Raw genomic sequence first — 22,143 nt, forward strand, 5'->3', positions numbered from 1 at the left:
GCTTTTTGTTCCATATTACCTGACATGGTATAAAAAGATAGGTACTAAGTGAAATCATAGAAGAGTCCTTACTCCTGAAGCTGCTCTGAACTAGTTAACTCACTGAGTCACAGAATAGAGGCATTCCAATTTTTTACCCTTGAAAGCTAAATTTACGTTGCTTTGCAGGAAGGCAAAGGAAAACCAATTTTAATCATAAGTACTTATTTTTCCTCCTACACAGGCCCACCAAGACCATCACTATGACCGATGGGGACTATGATTATCTGATCAAACTCCTGGCCCTTGGAGATTCGGGGGTGGGGAAGACGACATTTCTTTATCGCTACACAGACAATAAATTCAATCCCAAGTTCATCACGACAGTAGGGATAGACTTTCGGGAAAAACGTGTGGTGAGTTTTTAACCATACTGTTAACTGGTTGCTGATCCTACTATATAAGATAAGGATTAAGGGCTTCCTTGGTGGCGCAGTGGTTGAGAGTCCGCCTGCCGATGCAGGGGACATGGGTTTGTGCCCCGGTCTGGGAGGATCCCACATGCCGCGGAGCGGCTGGGCCCATGAGCCATGGCCACTGAGCCTGCGCGTCCGGAGCCTGTGCTCCACAACGGGAGAGGCCACAACAGTGAGAGGCCCACGTACCACAAAAAAAAAAAAAAAAAAAAGATAAGGATTAAGAAGCTATGTTTATTGCATTGCAAGGTGACCGTCTTTTATCACATGAAATTCATAACCTGTCACTTTAATCCAATTTAAATATTATTTTTTACTGTCTCAATTATAAATAACATGTTGCTTAGAAAAAATTGAGTGGCACTATCACTTGCCTCCAGAAGTACACAGGGCAACTAAAATCATTTATGGGTTTGCATAGTGTGTTTTCTATGAATTCTTAAGGAAACTTTCAAAACATGAATTAGTATCTAAAATCATTAACTCTTTATCTGAGTTCCTCAATAAAAACAAGTGTTCATTTCCCTATGCTTACAAAAAAAGTTAAAAGAATGATTGGCAAATAGCTGGAACATGAGCTTTGTGAGTTCTTGCTGCATTTTTATTTATGTGTAGACTCAGCCATCAATCACTAGCTTCTTATGAACAGAATGTGAGACCAATCCTTGCTATTTTTCAAGATAAGGGATTTTAAGTGAGAATCACAACCACTTCCTTCTCCTATGCTAGACGCTAATGACAAGGATATTGTGACATGTGAGACGTGTAACATAGGCACAGAAGCTTAGCCAGATTTACTGCCACCCAAGGTATTCTTGATTGCCAAGATGGCGGCAGCTTCCAGTTGATATCACAAATCCAAAACAACAAACAAAGAAAATGATGTTGAGAAGTTAAATCATGGTTCCTTATAATGTCCTGTACCTTATCTGAAAGTCCAGTACTATAGTCTTAGCAAACTTGCTCCCAACCCTTCCAGGGTTTTTCTGTGCCTTCTCCCCTCCCAATTCCCCACCCTCAACCCCAATCTAGGTATAAATCTTTGCAAAGTTTTTCCTTTAAAACATCTTCACTAAGCCATAAGTAAAAGAACTGGATAAATATTAAAATTTCTATGCTTTGTTTAAATAAGAAGTCAAAATGCCATCATTTAAAAAATTTAAACTTTTCTAAAAAGAGCCTTTGAAGGAACGACTAGTAAGGAAAGACTTGAAATATCCTGTGTAAACTTATTGAGAAATTCCATGTGTTTTTCATTTTGAAAGTCCAGTTCACAGTAGAGGATATTCAGGTATTTGTAAAGCATTTTACTGTTTTAAAAATGCCTTCACATCTGCTATTTCATTCAAGTTAGCAGTAACTCTGTAAAGTAGGAGGAAATGATGGGTCTAAATTTGCTAAAGGAAAATAAGATTCTATGAAGTTAAATGAAGAGTCTATATTTGAACGTAGAAGTTGGGTCCTAAATCTAATGTTTGCTGCCTCCATGAGGAAATGACAGAAGGTGTCTAATTTAAGTTTGCAGGATGCCTAAATTGTTTTGAAAACCATACTTATACTTGACATTTAAAAGTGAGAGTATATGTGATACTTCTGGGGAAACAAAACAGAGCAAATATTTATTTTGCACTATGAACTTTGATTATAGTAATGAAGAAAAAATATGCTGAGTGAACCCAGAGAATTTGAATGCTGACATAATCCAAAGCAGTATCAACTGATGACATTTGTATTTTTCAGGTTTATAACACACAGGGACCAAATGGGTCAACAGGGAAAGCAGTTAAGGTACATCTTCAGCTTTGGGACACAGCAGGACAAGAGAGGTAACAGTGAATTACTTTGTTTCTAGCTACAAATATCTTAGGAAAACTTATTTTAATGTGAATGCTGTATGTGGTATGTGGACTTGTAAAGATATGCAACTCTCCTTCTGGTTTCAAAATAAACATTTGTATCAAAAAATAAAAATAAATTATTTGTAGTTCATCGACCATAATAGCACTGTGTATTTGGTACAGATTTCAAAAATCAGATTTTCAGAAATCTCTGTGAAAATTCTTATGCATTGTCCTTGTACTTTGTAATAGGGGAAAAAAGAAAAAAACTTCTCCAGAATTTAATTAAATTGAGGTGGGAAATTGACATTGTTACAAGTACTACTTGAAGAGGGAGTTGAAGAAAAGGGTGTTAATATCTTTCTCATCTCTTTCTGCCCTTACACACAGACTCTCACCCTGTGCCGTTTGACTGGCTTAACTCTCTGAGATTTTGGTCTCACCATCAACCTCCAGCTGGAATGTTTTACTCCCTTTCCACCTTCCCTGAGCCTCTCCTTTCACCAGGCCTGGCTCACGTTACACCTGCTTGCCGGGGCTCTTCTGAACACCCCAAGTGAAACAAACTCCCTCTTTCTTGAACTCCTACATCTATTCTTCCATCCCTTAAATTACTCAATTAATTATATACCACCTTGCAGTAAGGTGAATCTTTTATTTTTATCTGTAACTGCTGGTCTCTGATTCACTTGTGACCTTCTCACCCCAACACAATTGTGAGCTTTATAAGGACAGAGGCCATACTTGGTTTTTCAGCCTCGTCTCTGGTACAACGTCCAAGTCAAGAGACACTCAGTAGACAGTAGTGTGGATTGTTTAGAGCTGGAGGTGCTATGCCATTATTTGATGAAAATATATTTCTTTGAGATTCAAACTTCCGGAGTGCAAAAGACCCCAAGCTAGTGAAGCTTTTCAATATTAGATTAAACAAAAATTGGCAATAGATTGTCAGAGAAGACATTTAGAAGGCACATACCTCCCAATTCTACATCACATGTCTTACAATGTTTATGCTGGTAAACACTTCAGTCTTTGAAATGAATCCAAAACATTCTCGCTTTCAGTGAGTGTAAACGCCAGGAGAGGTGCTGGGCCCTCTCTGTGAGCTTTTTTGACTGTGAATTCCATTTACACACATCCTTCAACACGGCTGGTTCTTCTGAAGTCATTCCTTACAAGAATCTCTGTTCATATGTCAGTTTTGTTGTCACAAAGATGTATGTTTTATAGACCGATTTAATTCATTTTTGAAGAAGGAATATGAGAAAATGTGGTTCCCATATGTCTTCGCACACGATATGTCAGCCTAGCGTGATGGCAGGCTTCTCTCATCTGTCCCCTTAAGACAGCTGCTCCAGGAGTGAAATAGGAAATACTAAGGACAGTCTTAGTACATCAAGGTTATTCATTCCTTGAGAATTTTGCATTCTGTATACAAAAGGTGCAGCTAAGCAGCAGGATGAACAATGCCTCACACCTCAACCCTGTGCCTGAGGACGGCTGGCAGTATAAGCCATTTAAGATAATGATTATTGATAAAAGGCACATTATGGGAAGGAGGACAAAAATCATACCCCTTATGTAAACCTAAAGGATGCAGGGCACAGACTTAGTTCTCAGTGAGGGAGAAGGAGCTATAATGCGCCCTAGGATCTGTTTTCTCATGGGGTCCTAGCTTTCCCCACCCTGGGGCCACAATGAGGTTGGTGAGTGAAGATAGAAATCAATAAGCTTTCCCCTGGAGTAAACCCTGGAAAGTAAGGGGGTTAACAAGGGTACTGGGCTGAGTGGTCCAGGGTATGAAGCTGGTCCAGAGCAAGAGTATTTTACCCATGTTGCTGTGGATGCAGAAGTGTTTGCTCCAATGAGATCTTATCGAGCAAGTATGTTTTAAAGTAACTGTCATGTGCTGTGGGCAATGAGAGGGGGATAAGGCACAGTCTTATCCTCAAATGAGACACAAACACACACACACACACTCTTAAGGAGAGGACAGAGAGGAGACTATTGTGGCTGAGTTAGCCACACTCTTGTGGTTGGAGCAGGAGGCAGTTTTGGGAGTACAGCTAGTTCCCAAAGACAGAGAAAGAACCCTTCAATAAAAGCCCTGTAATCTCCGAGCTTCTAGTGACTGGTAGGAACAAATCCACAGGAAGAAAACTGAGTAAAACTTTTGGTATTTCATAATCATGATGAGTATGTCCTACCAAAGGAATCTTATTTTGGAAATAAAAAGTCATTAAAATATCTCTTCTGGGCTTCCCTGGTGGCGCAGTGGTTGAGAGTCCGCCTGCCGATGCAGGGGACACGGGTTCATGCCCCGGTCCGGGAAGATCCCACATGCTGCGGAGCGGCTGGGCCCGTGAGCCATGGCTGCTGAGCCTGCGCGTCCGGAGCCTGTGCTCCGCAATGGGAGAGGCCACAACAGTGAGAGGCCCGCGTACCGCAAAAAAAAAAAAAAAAAAAATCTCTTCTCCCTGCTTTGGTATTGAAAGTATTGTTCTCTATTGAAGTCATTTAACACTTTAATAATTTATATCCTTTGCTATTTTCTTTCTTTATTTCTTTATCTATATTTGACAGGCATTTAGCGAGCCAAAAATGTGCTCAGGGCCATAGAAACGCAATGGATAGCAAGTTAGAAACACAGCTCCGTTTTTCTTGGAGCTACCGGGGTAGAATTTGGACAAATAAACAACTGCAATAATAGCTTTAGGGCACTAACAGGAAAACGAAGAGTGGTTGTCAGGTGCACCAAGAGGAGCCCATAAGCTACATGAGGGTGTTGGGAAGTCAGCGTGGGGAGGTGATACTGTTATATGTAAATATACATACTCATACACAATGTATGAGTGAATCTTATCCAGGCTAAAAGGATAGAAGGTAAAGGAAGCATGAAGGTGAGGCTACCCACAGGAATAACAGCGTGTGTGAAAGCCCAGGGGAGAGAGTGAACTTTCTAAGAACCAAAAGAAGATCAGCTTGCCTGTGGGTAGTCAACAGATGAAGCTGGATAGATGAGCAAGGGTTAGTTCATGCAGAGCCTTGACGGATTGTTGAAAAGTTCAGTCATTATCTTAAGCAAAGTACCATCATTTAAATGTTTTTAGCAGAGGATTTATATAATCAGTGGGAAGAAATCAGGGAAGGGAAGGATCCCATACGACACTGGAGACAGGAAGACTGTTGAGAAGGCTGTTGAAATTATCCAGGTGGAAGATAATGGGTCCAAAACTAGAATAGTGGCAGGGTACGTGGACAGAAATGAGAGAGTCAGGAGATATTTGTTGATTGCTTGTATATAGCAGGTGAGGTAGAAAGGCTGTGGTGACCAAGGAGGATGGTGATGTCATTGACAGAAAATCAGGAGGAGGGGCCAGTTTGGTTTTAAACACATGAAGTTGAGGGTACCTTAGTTTCCTCCAAGTGGAAATATCAAACAAGTAATTGGGCATATGGTGCGGAGGGCAGGAAAAATCTAGACCTATAAATTTGGGGTTCAACATATAGGTGATAATAGAGCCAGGGAAGTGAATGAGATTAACCAGTGAATATATGTAGAGGAAGAAGGGGTCAAGAATAGAACCCAGAGGAAACCCAAGAATCTACAAATAGGCCAAAATAGGAGATCCAAAATTAGGAGGACATTTAGGATAGGAAGTGATACGCTTCTCTGTTTCAAAGTCATGTGCCTTTCTAAAAATCAATTGCCAGATTCACTTCTTTATCAGTATAACCCAAACCTTCTCTGGACCTTACGTGTGATCTCTTGTTTTGCCCATTGCTGACATTGAAGTGGATCTCAAAGCATCTTCAACTTCCCTGAGGATGTTGGGGTAGAAGGGGTTGGAACAAGGGAAAGTCATCGCACATGAAGGAGTGCATTCTTCAGAATCCTCCATTAGAGATGAGACTTCTTGCTTTCTCTCCTCAGCTACGAAGTCTCTCTGCCCTTCCCTCGTTCCCCTAATCAACATCCTCTTTTTCCTTTCTTCACTGTCGTCCTTCTCCTTAAGAGACATGCATGCCAGCCTAAAGCTCAGTTTTATCCCTAAGGAGTGCTTATAAAAGAGTTTTCTCACCAATGTTCTTCCTTACAAAAGAACCCTAGCTCCAGCTGCTAACAAGTTGTGATTTTCTGCATGTAATCACAGGGATTCATTTTCAGGCTACCATGTGCCAAGCTTCCTTCTGGGCACAGACAAGAAATTTGAAAAGTATAAGTTAAAGTCCCAACTCTAAAGTGGCTTCTAGTTTAATTGTGGGCCACGAGACGCCCATGAGCCAATGAGAGAAAGATTCCAAGGGGCTGTGTAAGCGAGCGTGTGGTTGAAGTTTACAAACTCTTGCCGCATACCTGCTATGGAACATAAAGCCGGGACGCGATCTTAAACAAATCCACAACCAGGTGTTCTCCCCGACCCTTCAGCAGTCTTTCTGCCCATTCGGCAGAATAATCCCGAGGGATGCCATGGGGAGTTCATATCTGAAAGGGAAATAGTGTTGTTTGTATTGTCATCAGAATTTGCATGTGGACTGACTTCCAGAACTATCTACTGTGCTTTTTTGGCAGATTCCGGAGCCTCACCACTGCGTTTTTCAGAGACGCCATGGGTTTCTTATTAATGTTTGACCTCACCAGTCAACAGAGCTTCTTAAATGTCAGAAACTGGATGAGTAAGTGGGACTGAGTAACTTCCGTTGGCCACGTTGCTTCTCTGCCTCACAAGATGAAACCAGATTGGGGACCACAGATTAACTCTAAAAAGTCACAGGTTTAGTGTTTCCTGTGTCACCTTCAAAGCGGTGGCTTTTACGTGGCTCATCCAAAGTGGCTTAAAATTGTGTTTTCCTTTGACGCCTTAGAAGAATCACCACCTATACGTAAGGACTTTATTGTTGCAATTGACAGGCCATTAATTCCACGTATCCAGTAAGTCTTGAAGGACTTCTTAAAACTAAATGAGTGGTCACATCTACTCCATCTAGCCTGGTGGGGACACAGAAAAACAGCAGCGTTTTCTGAGGGGGCAACTGGGTTAATTAGGTGAGAAATTGTTTCAGAGCAGAGCAGCCACGTGAAAATACGGTAGCGTGTCAGTCAACAAGCTCACGTTGAAATTTTACTTCTTTTTAGAAAAGTGTTCAAATGAGAGGAAGACTGGTACAGAAAAATCTCCAGCCTTCATGGCAATTTAAACATAATATAAAGTTTCAAAGTAGCCTAATCAGTTATTAAAGCCAGATTGATATGTCAGCACAGAAGCGTGGTATTTGATTTTTCCTTTATTTTTTTAACTGATGTAGCACTAAAGACAATATTTCATTTGCATGTTTTAAATTACAAATACCAGTTTTGATCCTAGTGGGACGTACCAGCAGTCGCATGGGGCTGGTGCTACTTGTCATTTCTAGATTTGTCAGGGCTGTCTGTGGCCAGAGTGATATTTTTTAAAAGACTAGATCATATTATTCCTCTGCTCGAAGTCCTTTGGGGATCTCCCATCTCACTTGGAATGCCTCTTTAATTCACTTTTACTCTGCCCCAGCTCACTGGCCTCCAGCTAAAGGTCTCTCCCCTGAGAAGCACAGTCCTGCCTTGGGGACTTTGATTTCTGTTCGCCTCTGCATTGATTTCTCTTTTCCGATTTATAGCGTGTGTTAGTTCTTTCATCTCCTTCAGGTTCTCGTTCAAACCTTATTTATCTCTTGGGAGAGGCTTTCCCTGACAGCCCCATCTAAAACAGTGCTCTTCACCACTCTGTATGCCCTCAATACACTTTCTATTTCATTTGGTCACTGCCACCACCTGACACATACTATATTTATTATATTATATTATATTTATTATATTATTTCTTTGTTTACTGGTGGTTTGGGTTCTTTCTACCACTAGAATGTAAGCCCTACAAAGGTGCGGACTTGGTCCTCTTTGTTCCATTGCGATATCCCAGATCACCTGGCTGAGTGTCTGGCTGTGTAGATTCTCAAATATATACATATCTTATTATTACATGTTATATATAATTATTAATATATATAAATGCTTTAAATGTAAGTTCACTAACAGTGGGGAAAAATACCAACAAATTCTGACTTAATTCCTTCTCCAAATGAGTGTTTATCCTAGGATCTGTCTCCATTTTCTTTTGCTATTACATTTCTTTATCCAAATTTTGGTGTTATTATTAGATTCTTGGGAGATAAGGAGATAATAAGATTATTCAGTTCTTTCAGAGACTGATTCGTTCATCATTTTTCAAGGTAGATGAGATGCTCCCTTATTACTAAAATTTCCAGAAAGATACAGTTGGGATTTAGGATAATTAATTGCCGTACCTAATAAGGCTTTAATTTCTAACATCCAAATAATTGGTGTTATAGAGTAAGCATTTGTCTTCTTTCTCTGACCTCAGCAAGGTTGCAAATAGCTTGCCTTGAGGTAGACCGTAAAATAGTCCCGTAACCCTGAAAACATAGATTGACAAGTTTTTTTAATCGTTTCCTTCCTTCCTCCCTCCCTCCCTTCCTTCTTCTTCTCCTCCTTCTTCTTCTCTCCTCCTCCTCCCCCCACCCCCCTTCTCTTTTAAACAGTGTCTCCTGGAGAAAAGAGAAAAACAAGTGACCTGTCTTAATATTGTTTCTACATGAATTTGTGGTGGTTCAAAAAGGTTCTGCTCTTATGGATCATCACCTTGAACTTCAGGAAAGGGAAATGTAGCAGCCTCCTAAAGGAAAGAGCAAACTTATGTACTTTAAGATCACGTTCCATTATCTCCACTTATATTTGAAGAATAAATGGAATGAAAAACAGTATGTTCATCTCAAAGGGCATTTCCCCAGATAGAGAGGAGCACTGATAGGTATTCATACAAGCGCTTCATATACACTCTTATTAATCTTCACAACCTGCAACCTGTGAGGAATTAGCTCCATTTTCTAGATGAGGAAACTGTGGCTGGGAAGAGTTAAGCAACTTGGCTAATATAATGTAACGTGTAAGCAGCCAAGCTGCAGATGAACAATTAGATTAGGACTCTGAAGTATGAGCAGTCATTTGACATCTCTTGTTTATAACTAACTTGCTGGTTCCATCTGTTTTCTTTCCAAGGCCAACTGCAAGCAAATGCTTATTGTGAAAATCCAGATATAGTATTAATTGGCAACAAGGCGGACCTGTCAGACCAGAGAGAAGTCAACGAACGGCAAGCCCGGGACCTGGCTGACAAATACAGGTAAGTCAGTCATGTGGAGATGTCCTCTAAACTCGCACACTGCTGCTTATAATGGGGTAGGCTCACAAGATTGATATTAGAAGGGATACCTTTGATTCAGGAATGTCGCATGAATGAAAAAGATCTTCCAGAGGAATATATGTGATGTTTTTAATGAACTATTTCATAATAATAGCAGCTAACATTTACTGAATGCTTATTATGTGCTAGCAACTGTTCCTAGGCTTTAACTCATCTAACCCCTCATAATCATATGTAGGAAATCTAGAGTTATCCCACTTTATATATGAGTAATTGAGACACAGAGGGATTGAGTAACTGATGGAAGGCCACATAGATAGTAAGTAGTAGAGCTAGAATTCAACCCAGGCAGACTGAAATCAGAGTCCATGCTTTTCAAACACTGTACTCTACTGCCTCTCAATCAATAACTACAAAACTCTAAGGAGTGATACCTGACCTAGACATAATATTGCAATCATTATCCTAGCTGAGCTTAAATGGCAGCTTTTAAAATTTTTTAAATATTCCATGTAATTGTAAATTGACTCCCAAGGCAGAAATTGTCATTCTTTTCCAAATGTAAGCATCTTTGCCAAATCTGTCCATTTTTTGCTGAAGGATTCTCCTTGAGAGCTTTATAAATGTACATGTCTTTCTGGAACTTTGGATTCCAAATAAATATAGACTGTATTCACATAAATACCCTATACAGTGCCCGCTTGAAGTCTAAATCAGACCCCTAGATAATTGATTGGAGGGAAGTAATAGTTCTGATGGTAGTATTGTTCACTAGTTTAGGCATTTTTACCCTCTTAATTTTTAAGAATCAGTGATGATGCTTTGGCTTCAAGTCCCTGATTACCTCCTGTATCAGTTTCCTTGCCCATAAAACTTGTTACACCCATACTAAAAAGAAACCCACCAGCTTTCACTCACTGAGGAAAAACAAGGATGTTTTCCAACTCAGCCAGCAAGATCGTGATTATTTCACAATCTCTCAGCCAGCCATGTTGTTGCATGTGTGACTCATTGGCACATCTTGTTGTATCTTTTCTGGTTCCTTCCTCTCAAAAATATTTGTCATCTCTTCCATGCTAGCATACCATATTTTGAAACAAGTGCAGCGACTGGCCAGAATGTGGAAAAGGCTGTGGAAACCCTTCTGGACTTAATAATGAAACGAATGGAACAGTGTGTAGAGAAGACGCAAGTCCCCGACACTGTCAATGGTGGTAGTTCTGGGAAGCTGGATGGGGACAAACCAGCAGAGAAGAAGTGTGCCTGCTAAAAAAAAAAAAAAGAAGTGTGCCTGCTAAACTCTACCATATGAACTGATCATCCAGAACCCCACACAAGCATCACTTCCAAAAAGAGTGACAAACCACACAATTGTTGTTGAGTAGACCATGCATAATGGCATGTCTTTCTTTTTCTGCCAGAAAATCTATTTTAAGAAGTCACAGTAGTCAACAGTGTTCAAAAGAGTTGACCAGTTGTCCCTGAGGCCCATCCAAACAAGATCAAAGATTTTCCATTGTCATCATACCATCGTGGATGCTCCATTTGTTTTCCTTATAAAGAAGATGAGTATATAAGAGAGTACACAAGAAGAAATATCAGGGAGTTTTCAAACCAGAAGAACCAAAGGTACCTTGTCACATGGGGGACAAGAATAAGCTTCTAAAGGGATAACATAGAAAGATGACTTTTTTAAATGGTTGGATTTACTACTTATATAGAATCTGACTTGTACTTTTATAGGTTTGCATTGGGAGAAACATTAGCTAAAAATGCATATACACAAAAAAGAATTCTAAGTGGTTCATTAAGAGTGACATTACCATGTACATCCTATAAGCTGTGCTAGAATGACTACCTTACGAGAGGATGAATGTCAGACTTCTGAGAAAATGTAGGAGACTGCGTAATAATGCCATTTGTATATTCTTAATAAATGGCAGATAGACAAGAATAGGACTGTGAATGACAGAGGACAAGAGAAATGCCCAGGGAGAAAAATGAAGGTATGGGAACGTGGCATTTGGGCAACTGAAATTAAATGTATCTGTTACAGATGTCTGGGAGAGATACTTAGCCAAATTTCACTCAAGCCAATTAGAAGCTGACATTATCAGTTGGGATTAAGAGAGTCTCCAGAGGTTTGCGTTTCCAACAAAATTTTAGAAATTGGTGTAGTGTTCAGCTTCACGTTTCATATTTCTTAGCAATCATGATGAAAAGTCACAAAGAGAAATTAAAGATTGCTCTTTCTTAACTATCTCTTTATGCACTCAAGAAAAACGATTTAGCCTTAATTTTTTTAGATAAAATATGTCGGTGATATGAAATAAAAAGTGACTATTAATTCTAGATTTCTTTCTGATTTACAAAGTACTGGAAACTCTAAATCACATTACTCTCCTCCAACCCACACCCACCTCTGGCTTTGAATCAATTGTAAAAATAGAGGGATGTCACTTTGTAGATCAACAACTTAGAATAATGATGGATCGATTTTATGGTCACTCTGAATTTTCATGTCATTTATCACATAAAAATGGATGATACATCATGCCACATTACAGTGTATTTAGCATCTGTTTTTATTTTGCCTAAGGCAAAACACCTATGCTTGAACTATATTGGGGGGCTGGCAGAGATGGAGCTGTATCTTATCTAAGCAAAACTTTTGTTAATGGCTTTATTTTTCACATAATGCTGTCTTTTCTTTCTAAAAATGATCACAAAGGTATTTTCCATTGGCCTATTATTATTGCATCTAAACATTGGCTTTTGATTTAGTTTCTGGTAAACGTAAGCCACTCCTATTACTATTATTTATGTATTTCAGTCAATTTTGTCAATAACAAAGTCATCATACTTTAGGTTTTCTCTTTTTATTGTGAATATATGATTTTTCTACAGGATAGTTCCTCTTTGTAGAAAAATTTTCCGATTAAACTTCACTTTTCTAGACTCTCTGTATATTTTTTGTTAAGTTACAAACATAGGAAACTCTAAATCCCAGTCCCCCACCTTTAACCTCCATCTGCCAACCTCCACTGGGTGTCAATCAGTTTTAGGAACACAGACCCAAGGGACTGTCTAGTTACAAGACCCTGAAATGTCTTGAAATGTCATGAATCCAGGTAATTTGGAAGCTTTAATGGAGTTAGTCCTTAACAGATTAACAAGTTCTCACTGTCAGCTGCCCAGGTCCTCTGATTTCTGCAGCACGATGCCAACTTCTAAGGTTAGTCATGAGTGGGTATTCGCTCCCAGGATGCTTTTCTCTATGATGCTATTCATGACCTCAGTGCCTGTGCCAGGAGGATAGAAAGCTATTAGCTATCATCAAAGATGTTTCTTCTGAAACGAATATGAGCAAAAACAATGTAACCATTGGTGTGGCAAAATTTGGTGAACTTTTCAGTCATTAGGTCGATTTCTCCTTCGGATTCAAATTATGATGCCCCCTGCATTTCCACAACAGGAAACACTTAGCCTTTCTAAAATCCAAAAAGCATTTTATTTTTGATATGCCTTTTTGTTTCTATTTATTTTCCAGTTACATGATTGATTTACTTATCCAAGATTCTGTCACTGTCAGTTATTTAACAAGCCTTTATTCAGGGTCTATTTTAGGATCATTATTTGATAGCCATAGCGTGAAGCAGAGGGTGATGATGCTTATAATTAAAGAACTATTCCTATAAAAATAACAATTATTGGGTAATCTCAAGAGGAATGAAATTTAAAACAGACAAGAAAATTAATTTAAAATAGTATTCTACTTATAAATAAACACTTAATCTAAAAAAAATGTTTTCTCTGTCAAGTTTGATGTAAGACCCTGAAGTTTATATAACCATTTCTAGTAACCATTACTCTTTCATTATTTCAGAATTAATTATTCTGTATAATTCATTTTACAATTTCAAATTGACTTGGGGTCACGAAGTATACAGACTGCTTTTAAACAATTGCATACACCCTTTAATACACAGCAATATGTATTACTTATTTTGTCCCAAATGCTTTAGTTAACCATATCATATTTTGGAGAATTATTTAAAATGTACATGAAGTTCCTTTCTGATATAGAAACCATTTTGGAAGTGTTTACACTGGTTTAATGTTTACATTGCTCTAACACAGTGCCTCGGAGACCTCCTTGACCAGAGTTGTCTCCAGCCCCATAGCTTATTTCCTATAATACCATGTTGTAGGAAGGCCTCACAGAGACTCTAGTGCAGCTAAAGGTATTCTGAGGTTTTCAGCAAAGGGTATAAGAATCTTATTCAAATCTGGAGATTATTACCACCATCTCCTGGTCACTTTTTGGGGAGTGGGCATTATTTGAGACTCTGTGATTAGGTACAAGGTTACCTTTTAATGTAAAAAAAAAAAAAAAAGTCCTTTGAAAAATGTATCAAATATAATTGAGAGAACATGTTTGTCTTGGTGTGATGAGGGTAACAAGTCACAAATTGGCAGGAAAAAAAAAATGCTAAATGCTGGGAATTGAACTTGTGGGTCTCTACATTAGAATTTCAGAACTCCGGCCAGTCCCACTCCAGCCAAGTTGCCGTCATTTCCATATTATCAGCTAGCACGCTGCAACAAATTTGAAACCAGCGTTTTCTAAAGTAAATATTTTACCTGTTGTGTTTAACCAGATGGGACATTCTATGTATCAGTGGGTGTCTTTGTTATGCTTCTAGTATGTTATTCTCTGCCAATCTGTACAGATAGGAGGAACGGGGCAAGAGTTTTTATCAGGCGTTTCTTGTCTTCTTTATAAGAGAGAGAAACTTGACCATAGAGGAGGACTCACTACATTAAAAGATAGTTTACTAACAGCTGAAATATTCTTTAAAGTGTAAATTTCGTCCACTGGGAATCAACAAATTTGATGAAGCTCATATACATTCTCACCAATGGAGTGGGTGCATCGGTTAGAAGGAGAAGCAATATGTGTAAAGAGATACAGTGTATAACTAGATGTAGCATATAACCTGGAACTAAACATTTGAGGGAGAATCCTCGTCCATAAAGAATTTTTGAGATTAAAATTCTAATTGTAAAGAGATAATATTGAAGTTTCTGGTGTTCTAAGATACTTAATAACTCTTTAAAAGGAAGATCTGGGAGCTACATTAGCCAAAGTGATAGAAAAGTTGTCTTTCACCTTCTACTCCCAAGCTTGAAAGCATTAAAAGGAGTCTAGTGTATTTGAATATTTTAGGGAAAGCTTTATCGTTTTTAAAGATTCCAAGATACTGTCTATGTTTGAAAAGCTTGTCTAAGAATTCACCAAAAGCTGTATTTTCTTCTTGATCTTTGACCAAAGTGGTATAAGTTTATTTCTGGGGAGAGTGCTGAGCTCTTAAATATGGAAAGTAGATAGAGAGTGTTCTCTGAGATGAGTGTTGTCTCAATGCTTTATAAATCTATGAAGATACTTGTCTCATAAAGTAGAACTTATAAAAATAAAACATTGTTAGCTGAATAGGGAATTTTATAAACTTATTGCCTTGGAGTTCTTGGGTAGAGACTCAACCACATTGACATTGTTGAGCAAGAACTATAGAGATTAGAGATTAAAGTTGTCTAAATAGAGTTTCTAACTATGGCGGAACATGGAGAAGACCATACTTACAAGGTTGATTTTTAGGCAGGAAAGAAAAAAAAGACTGACAAAGTTGTTTGTAACCAGATCTATGGCAAATGTTTAGCCATTATTTTTATCTACCAACTAGAGGTTTATGCCCTTAGAACTAAGCTAATAAAAATATTGAAACACTAAATATTTCATGATTGGCATCAAAATATGGGAAAATTAGAAACATTTAGTCTCTCTGAATCAAATTTTTTCATAAATTGCACTTTAATTTTTTAAGAAGTAGCATCACAAAGATGCCTTTCTGCAGAGCTCTTTTTCCCAACAGCCTATGATTGAGATATTTTCTAAATTCATATTTAGAGAGAATAACAAGCGAACATAAAAAACCATGAGTACCAAAATAATGGGGTTATTTAAAAAGGTGTTCTCTTTTGAAGAAAAAGAGTACAAAGAAATTGTCTTTGAATTGAGTTATTTAAATCTGTTTCCGAGTTCATTTTCTTTCCAACTGGTCGTGGAAGTCATGGCTATTATCCCTCAGTCGACTTAGTCATTAGCAAGTTCTGTAGGAGCCGCATGTCTGTTCTTAACCTAATGGATCCCTTATTTAACCAATGGCTGTTGTCCTTATGTCTGCCGGCACATCAAAATAGTATCTGTCCCTAGCAAAGTAATAACATGTGCTTATCCTTACTCTTCTCCAGGTTATTTTTTTCAAATGTTCTTTGAGAGGAAGCCTAGTATTATAGAAAGGAAAGTGGCCAAAAAGAACAATTTGGGGGCCATGGGTATGTCATTAAATATGGCTTCTCCAAGTAGGCTTATAAATCCTACATGCCTCACAGGGTTCATGTCTGGCCCAAAGGAGAACATATATAGAAACTGGTTTGTAAATTATGTTCCATTTCATAAACTGACACTATTATCCCAAGCTAAGAATAATAAAATATCACAGTCATACTTTCACAACCGTACTTTCACAAGTGTTATAGCAGGGACAAAACACTAATTTTAGCAGAGATATTGGAAACTTGAAATGGGTAGTCGGCTTACTGTCATGGTATTTGATTGAAAATGTTTAATATATCTCAAGTTATTGAAAAAATATGAGTTCTGTTTCATTTTGTAGGTCATCTTGTATTTCTCTCAAGGAATCCAATTACATTCTAGATAGTATATTACCATCTGGCCAAAATCCTCCTTGTATAAATAGGGCTTCTGTGTCCACAGCCTTATAAAAGATACTGACTGTATCTGAAATTATTTGAGGAAAATAAGTTATCCCACTTAATGTGTTAAAAGTAGACAACGTTCTGGCATAATGCTGAAGTGCTGCACTGTACCCCAATGGTCTACATTTAAGTGATATTATCCTCAGTTTTAGGCTAAGCACGTTCGATTGTTTTGTCTGTCATTTACTCAGATCTCTGTTCTGTCTAGTGCCATGAATGTAAATTAAAACCTTAAACATGGAGTTTTTATTCTCTGTGACCCTGAATAGACTGTGGTGCCTGACAGACGCTGTTAGGTCAGGATTTTGTTGTACCAAAGTTCTAGTAGCTTCAGAAATCAGAGCATCCAATGATTTTGTGGTGTGTGGGTTTCAAAACTATGGTTGAGAACTGTATTCAGTGATTGTTTCTGCACACTTTTCAAATAAAAATGCATTTTTATCAATTATTTTGTATATTCAAGGCAATCTTATTTCTGTGCTGAAGTTGAATGAATGGTGAATGGGGAACATTAAATCAGTATCAGTATGGGGATTGTATCCCATTAAAAGTGATATCCATCAGGAACTAGGAAAGAAGTGATTTGGATTTGGCCAAGTGGTTTTTCTTTTTTTACATCTTTATTGGAGTATAATTGCTTTACAGTGGTGTGTTAGTTTCTGCTTTATAACGAAGTGAATCAATTATACATATACATATGTTCCCATATCTCTTCCCTCGTGCATCTCCCTCCCTCCCACCCTCCCTATCCCACCCCTCCAGGCGGTCACAAAGCACCGAGCTTATCTCCCTGTGCTATGCGGCTGCTTCCCACTAGCTATCTACCTTACGTTTGGTAGTGTATATATGTCCATGCCTCTCTCTCACTTTGTCACAGCTTACCCTTCCCCCTCCCCGTATCCTCAAGTCCATTCTCTAGTAGGTCTGTGTCTTTATTCCTGTCTTACCCCTAGGTTCTTCAGAGTCTGTCATACAGAGTGAAGTAAGTCAGAAAGAGAAAGACAAATACCGTATGCTAACACATATATATGGAATCTAAGAAAAAAATGGCCAAGTGGTTTTTATCCATCTCTCGAAACTTTCTAATTTATTATTTGTTTAAAGGCTGGAATTTTCAAGGCACCTTTTCTAATAATTTTAAATGATACATTTATGAAGTTAGCAGTTAGCACGTTACAGTATTCCATGGTATGTCAACACCTCAATGTATTATAACCTATTTCTTCACCATAATAAAATGCTGAGGCGAGTGGTAATATCTCCTTTAGTTACAGACTGGTGACAGGACCAATGTTCAAGGCCAATTCAAGACCACAACCATACAGCTTCCTCTTAAATGTTCATTTGCAAAGGCTGCCTTGTTCCCAGAGTTGTTCTCCCTCCATATGTTACTTAGATAAGCTTTGCCAAGATAATGATGAGTTTTTAATTTAAAGATAAACAACTCTCCCACTGCAAGCAAATAAATCCTTGGCACCATTCTCTCAACTTTACTCCATGGTAGCAGTAATGCTGTTTCACACAGGCAGAATCTTTTGCCTCCTGGATTCATCTTAAATAATTCAAGACAAGTCAGTAGAGACTTGCTTTTCCTAATGGTTTATAGGGTGTAAAAATAGTCATAACATGCCCCCTATTGAGGAAAAAATAAGGCCATCTTGTAATGGTAGGATTTCTCTTTTTAAAACTGGATGTAAGGTATTTGTATGATCACAGTTCTCTACACCAAGGAAAATTTCATTTCTTTCTTTCTTTTTTTTTTTTTGTTTGCGGTATGTGGGCCTCTCACTGTTGTGGCCTCTCCCGTCGCGGAGCACAGGCTCAGGACGCGCAGGCTCAGCAGCCATGGCTCACGGGCCCAGCCGCTCAGCGGCATGTGGGATCCTCTCGGACCAGGGCACGAACCCGTGTCCCCTGCATCGGCAGGCGGACTCTCAACCACTGCGCCACCAGGGAAGCCCGGAAAATTTCATTTCTAATATGGATTACTACTTGTGGAGAAAGAATAGCTGTAATAAGAGTGTGAGCATTGCTCTTCTGTTAGAAACTCATTTAGGGGACTTGCATTATGGTTTAGGAGGCCATCACACTAATTATAATTTGACTGAGGCTGTATCGTAAGTAATAGAAAAATTTTGTGATAGGAATCAGAGTTTTGAAATTATCATCACTTTGGACCATTTCTGTAGGTCTCTGAGAGAAAGACTCTCTTAAAAAACTCTCTTTTTTAAACCTTTAACCAAAAGGTTTTAAAGAAAAAGCAGCAGATTTCAATCTCTTTGATTCCCTAGAGAAACTTACATCATGAGTTCATTCACGAGCAACTTGGCATCATGTTAGTCAACACATTGGATTATGAAGCCATATTACCCAGGCTCACGGGAGCCCTTCTCCTCCCTTGACTTCCAAGAGCAGTTCTGCGTGAGTCCTCTAGGCCAACAGGGTAGGTCAGAACAAGACTTCTCAAATGAACCTTTTAAGGGCAGTTTTCTCTTCACTGCCCCTTCCACAGAACATGAGCTTGCTCTGTATGTCAGGGAAACGTGGGCAAAGGAGGGGATTGAGACACAGATTCCTGAAAATCATTAGCTTACCACCCCTAGGAAGTCAAAAAAAGACCTTGAAGGATAACTTACTAAACAAATAAAAGGGATGGCTTATACAATGGAAATGTGAAGGAATACGCTGCGTGGAAAATAATTTAGACAGTCCTGGGGCTTATTCTTTTTTTTTTTTTTTTTTTTTTTTTTTTTTTGCGATACGTGGGCCTCTCACTGTTGTGGCGTCTCCCGTAGCGGAGCACAGGCTCCGGACGCCGCTCCGCGGCATGTGGGATCTTCCCAGCCGCTCCGCGGTATGTGGGATCTTCCCGGACCGGGGCACGAACCCATATACCCTGCATCGGCAGGCGGACTCCCAACCACTGCGCCACCAGGGAAGCCCCCCTGGGGCTTATTCTTTACATGCCCGTCCAGCTGATGTCCTCCTGGCTATTCCGGAATACAGCTGGCCTGCCTGCCCCTAGGGACTCATGCACTTGTGCTTGCCTCTGCCTGGACCCCTCTTCCACCAAAAAACATCCCCTTCCAATCACTTCCCTAGCATTCTTCCTATCTTTGCTTAAATATTACCTTCAAAGAGAAAGGTCTTATTTAAAATCAGTATCCTATTTAACTGACCAATCTACACACAGTTTAGTTTCAATTATCGGTCAGATAAAAATTGCCGCCACAGCCTTTCACCCCTGGTACCTCCCTTTCCCTAGGTTCTGCTTCACTTTTCTTCAGAGTCCATAGCACTTCCCTGAGTTTATCTGTTCCTCATCATTGGAAGATATTTCCATGAAGGTAGAGATTTTCCCCTTTTCTTTCTTCCCTGCCAGATGCACCTCTTCCCTCTCCCCACTGCTGTCGCCTTGGCATCTAGAACAACGCCTGGCAAATAGAGAGCCCCAATAAATATTTGGTGAAAGAAGAAATGAATGAATCTAGTGTGAGAAATGAACTGGGTGGATTGTAGAATAACATAGTGTTAACTTAAATTTTTTTTTACTACTTTATTGAAGTAAATGTTTAAATTGTACAATTTATTGATTTTTTGTCATAAAACATACCCACGAAAATATGACCATTATCAACACACTGAACATGCTATTACTTCCTAATGTTTCCCTGTACTCCTTCACACTCTCTCCCTCTACTCTTGTCCCCAAACACTGATTTGCTCTCTGTCCCCATAAAATAATATGGTATATCCTCTGTTTTTCTACTGGATGTTTTCAAGTGTAATAATTTGATATTTATCCATTGTTGTAATATTGTGGTTTTTATTGTTGAGTTATATTTCAATATGAAGGAAGGAAGGAAGAGATGTAGGAAAGGAATCATAATATTTATGATATTTGTTTAAAGAATTTTTAGTTATTGATAGATTGGATCCCTACTCTGACATTGATAAAGATTCTATAATTATTTTCAGATCAGAAGATTTCAGGCCAGGTAAGAATTTTCAAAGTGAAGCAGTATGAAAGAATTCGATAAAGTGTTTGTGTGTTCTTAATTTTATAATGCTACCATTTTTTTCAAATTTAGAATAAAAACATAATAGATTACTTTTGCTGTTAATTTGGATTCACAGAAAATTAGGAGAAAAATTCAAGGAGCTATCTAAATATCTGCTCACTGACAGAAACTATTTATTATGGGTTATATTGTCATTAACAGTCAAATAACAGCTACTTAATTCATTTATGCATAATAATTTTAATGTAAAAAGAAAAACAAAACCCACAAAATATGGCATCAATTTTCTTTATTTTAAGGCATATCATAAGCAATTATTAAAATGGTATATATTATACCAATTGTTTAAACATTTCTTAATGATAATTTGTAACAATATATGTAATCAAAGTGAAACTAAGTTTCTTTTCATTTCCCACCTCCATGTAGTTACTTCATAGCCCACCTCAGACCTTCTTATCCAATACTTTGATGAGTATAATTATAAGCACAAATACTTTGACTACAATTGAGGTTTTTGTTTTTGTATTTTCTGTGTGGTACTAGTTTTAGACTAATAAATTTCATTCTCCATTGTAATGATTTTTTATCACTCAGAAATGTTTATTTAAACGAAGAGTTCAAATGATGAAGCCGAAACGATGAGGAGATAGGAAATAATCCATACGTGACATATAAATGATCTACTGATGTTAGTAAAACAATACTTTTGTATTTGAAGAGTTCAGATCTTTTTAGGCTTCTGAAGATGCTTATTCTTATTCTCAAAAGATCCAAACACCATCCCAAAGTGAAGCTGGAGACCACATGAGCAGGTCCTACCTGTATTACATTGAACTGTACTTCTGTGTTCAAAAATGAATATAGTGAAACCCAAATAAAATTCAACAGTGTCCTTCCATTTTTGATTTGAAAATACATTATTCTAATGGAAATCATCCAGGCTGTTAGGTCAGTTAGATGGGTCCATTCCAAAAGCTCACATTTATTACAACCCAGCATGATGGTTGGGGTATAAGAGGAACCTAAGTGATCTCTAAGTGAAAGGTGAAATCTCCTACCACACGCAGATGCTTAAAGCAGAATTCATGATCCCAACACCCCTACACATGTGCCAGGAAATGCATTACCAGAAATCTTCAATGTGGCATAAAGGCATGAATGATAAAATTAGCAGATTTTTAGCAGGAAGTTTTTCTGTACTAAGTACTCACGAGGGTAGACCAACAGCAAAAGGCCAACTCATCTCAGCAAAGTATTTACCTGATTAGTAAGTGTTGTTTCTGACTGTCATCCACGGTGTGGTGCAGAAAGCCAACAAAAAAGCTGTGTTTGTTAAAGTAGCAAAAAGAGAGACATTTCTATAGCTGGGAGGTGTCTCAGACCACCAGGTAGGAGTATCAATAGTCAAGTCAAAGGTTCAAATGTTCGCTCCGTAGTTAGCAGTTAGGAAAATTACTTAATCAATGACAGTATCCTCCTCTGAAGAACAGGGATAATAATATGACCTATTTCTGAGGGTTGCTGGGAGGATTAAAGAAATAAATACAGGTGAAGTACTTAGAATTGTTCCTGGCATAGGGTGACTGTGTCCTAAATGTTATTAGGTAACTACACCTTAAAAACTACAAAGCAATAAAAACAAGAAGTATGAAACTCACAAACATAGTTACGCAACATTGCAAGGATTACAGTACTTTGCTGAATTTAGAAAGATATTACTTCATCTCAT

At 38.4% G+C, this 22,143-nt stretch overlaps 1 protein-coding gene across 1 annotated transcript; it reads left to right on the forward strand.

Moving 5' to 3' along the window:
* Positions 1 to 227: 227 nt before the first annotated feature.
* Positions 228 to 10,819, forward strand: RAB27B (RAB27B, member RAS oncogene family; the record flags this gene model as incomplete). Its single annotated transcript, XM_082668485.1, has 5 exons — positions 228 to 395; positions 2,196 to 2,281; positions 6,867 to 6,970; positions 9,405 to 9,528; positions 10,630 to 10,819. The coding sequence occupies exons 1-5, from the start codon at positions 243 to 245 to the stop codon at positions 10,817 to 10,819; spliced, it is 657 nt and encodes a 218-aa protein (XP_082524611.1). The 5' UTR covers positions 228 to 242.
* Between the last annotated feature and the right edge of the window lie 11,324 nt (positions 10,820 to 22,143).

The sequence above is a fragment of the Grampus griseus genome (assembly GCF_964374135.1).
Source record: "Grampus griseus genome assembly, chromosome: 12".
Lineage (NCBI taxonomy): Eukaryota > Metazoa > Chordata > Mammalia > Artiodactyla > Delphinidae > Grampus > Grampus griseus.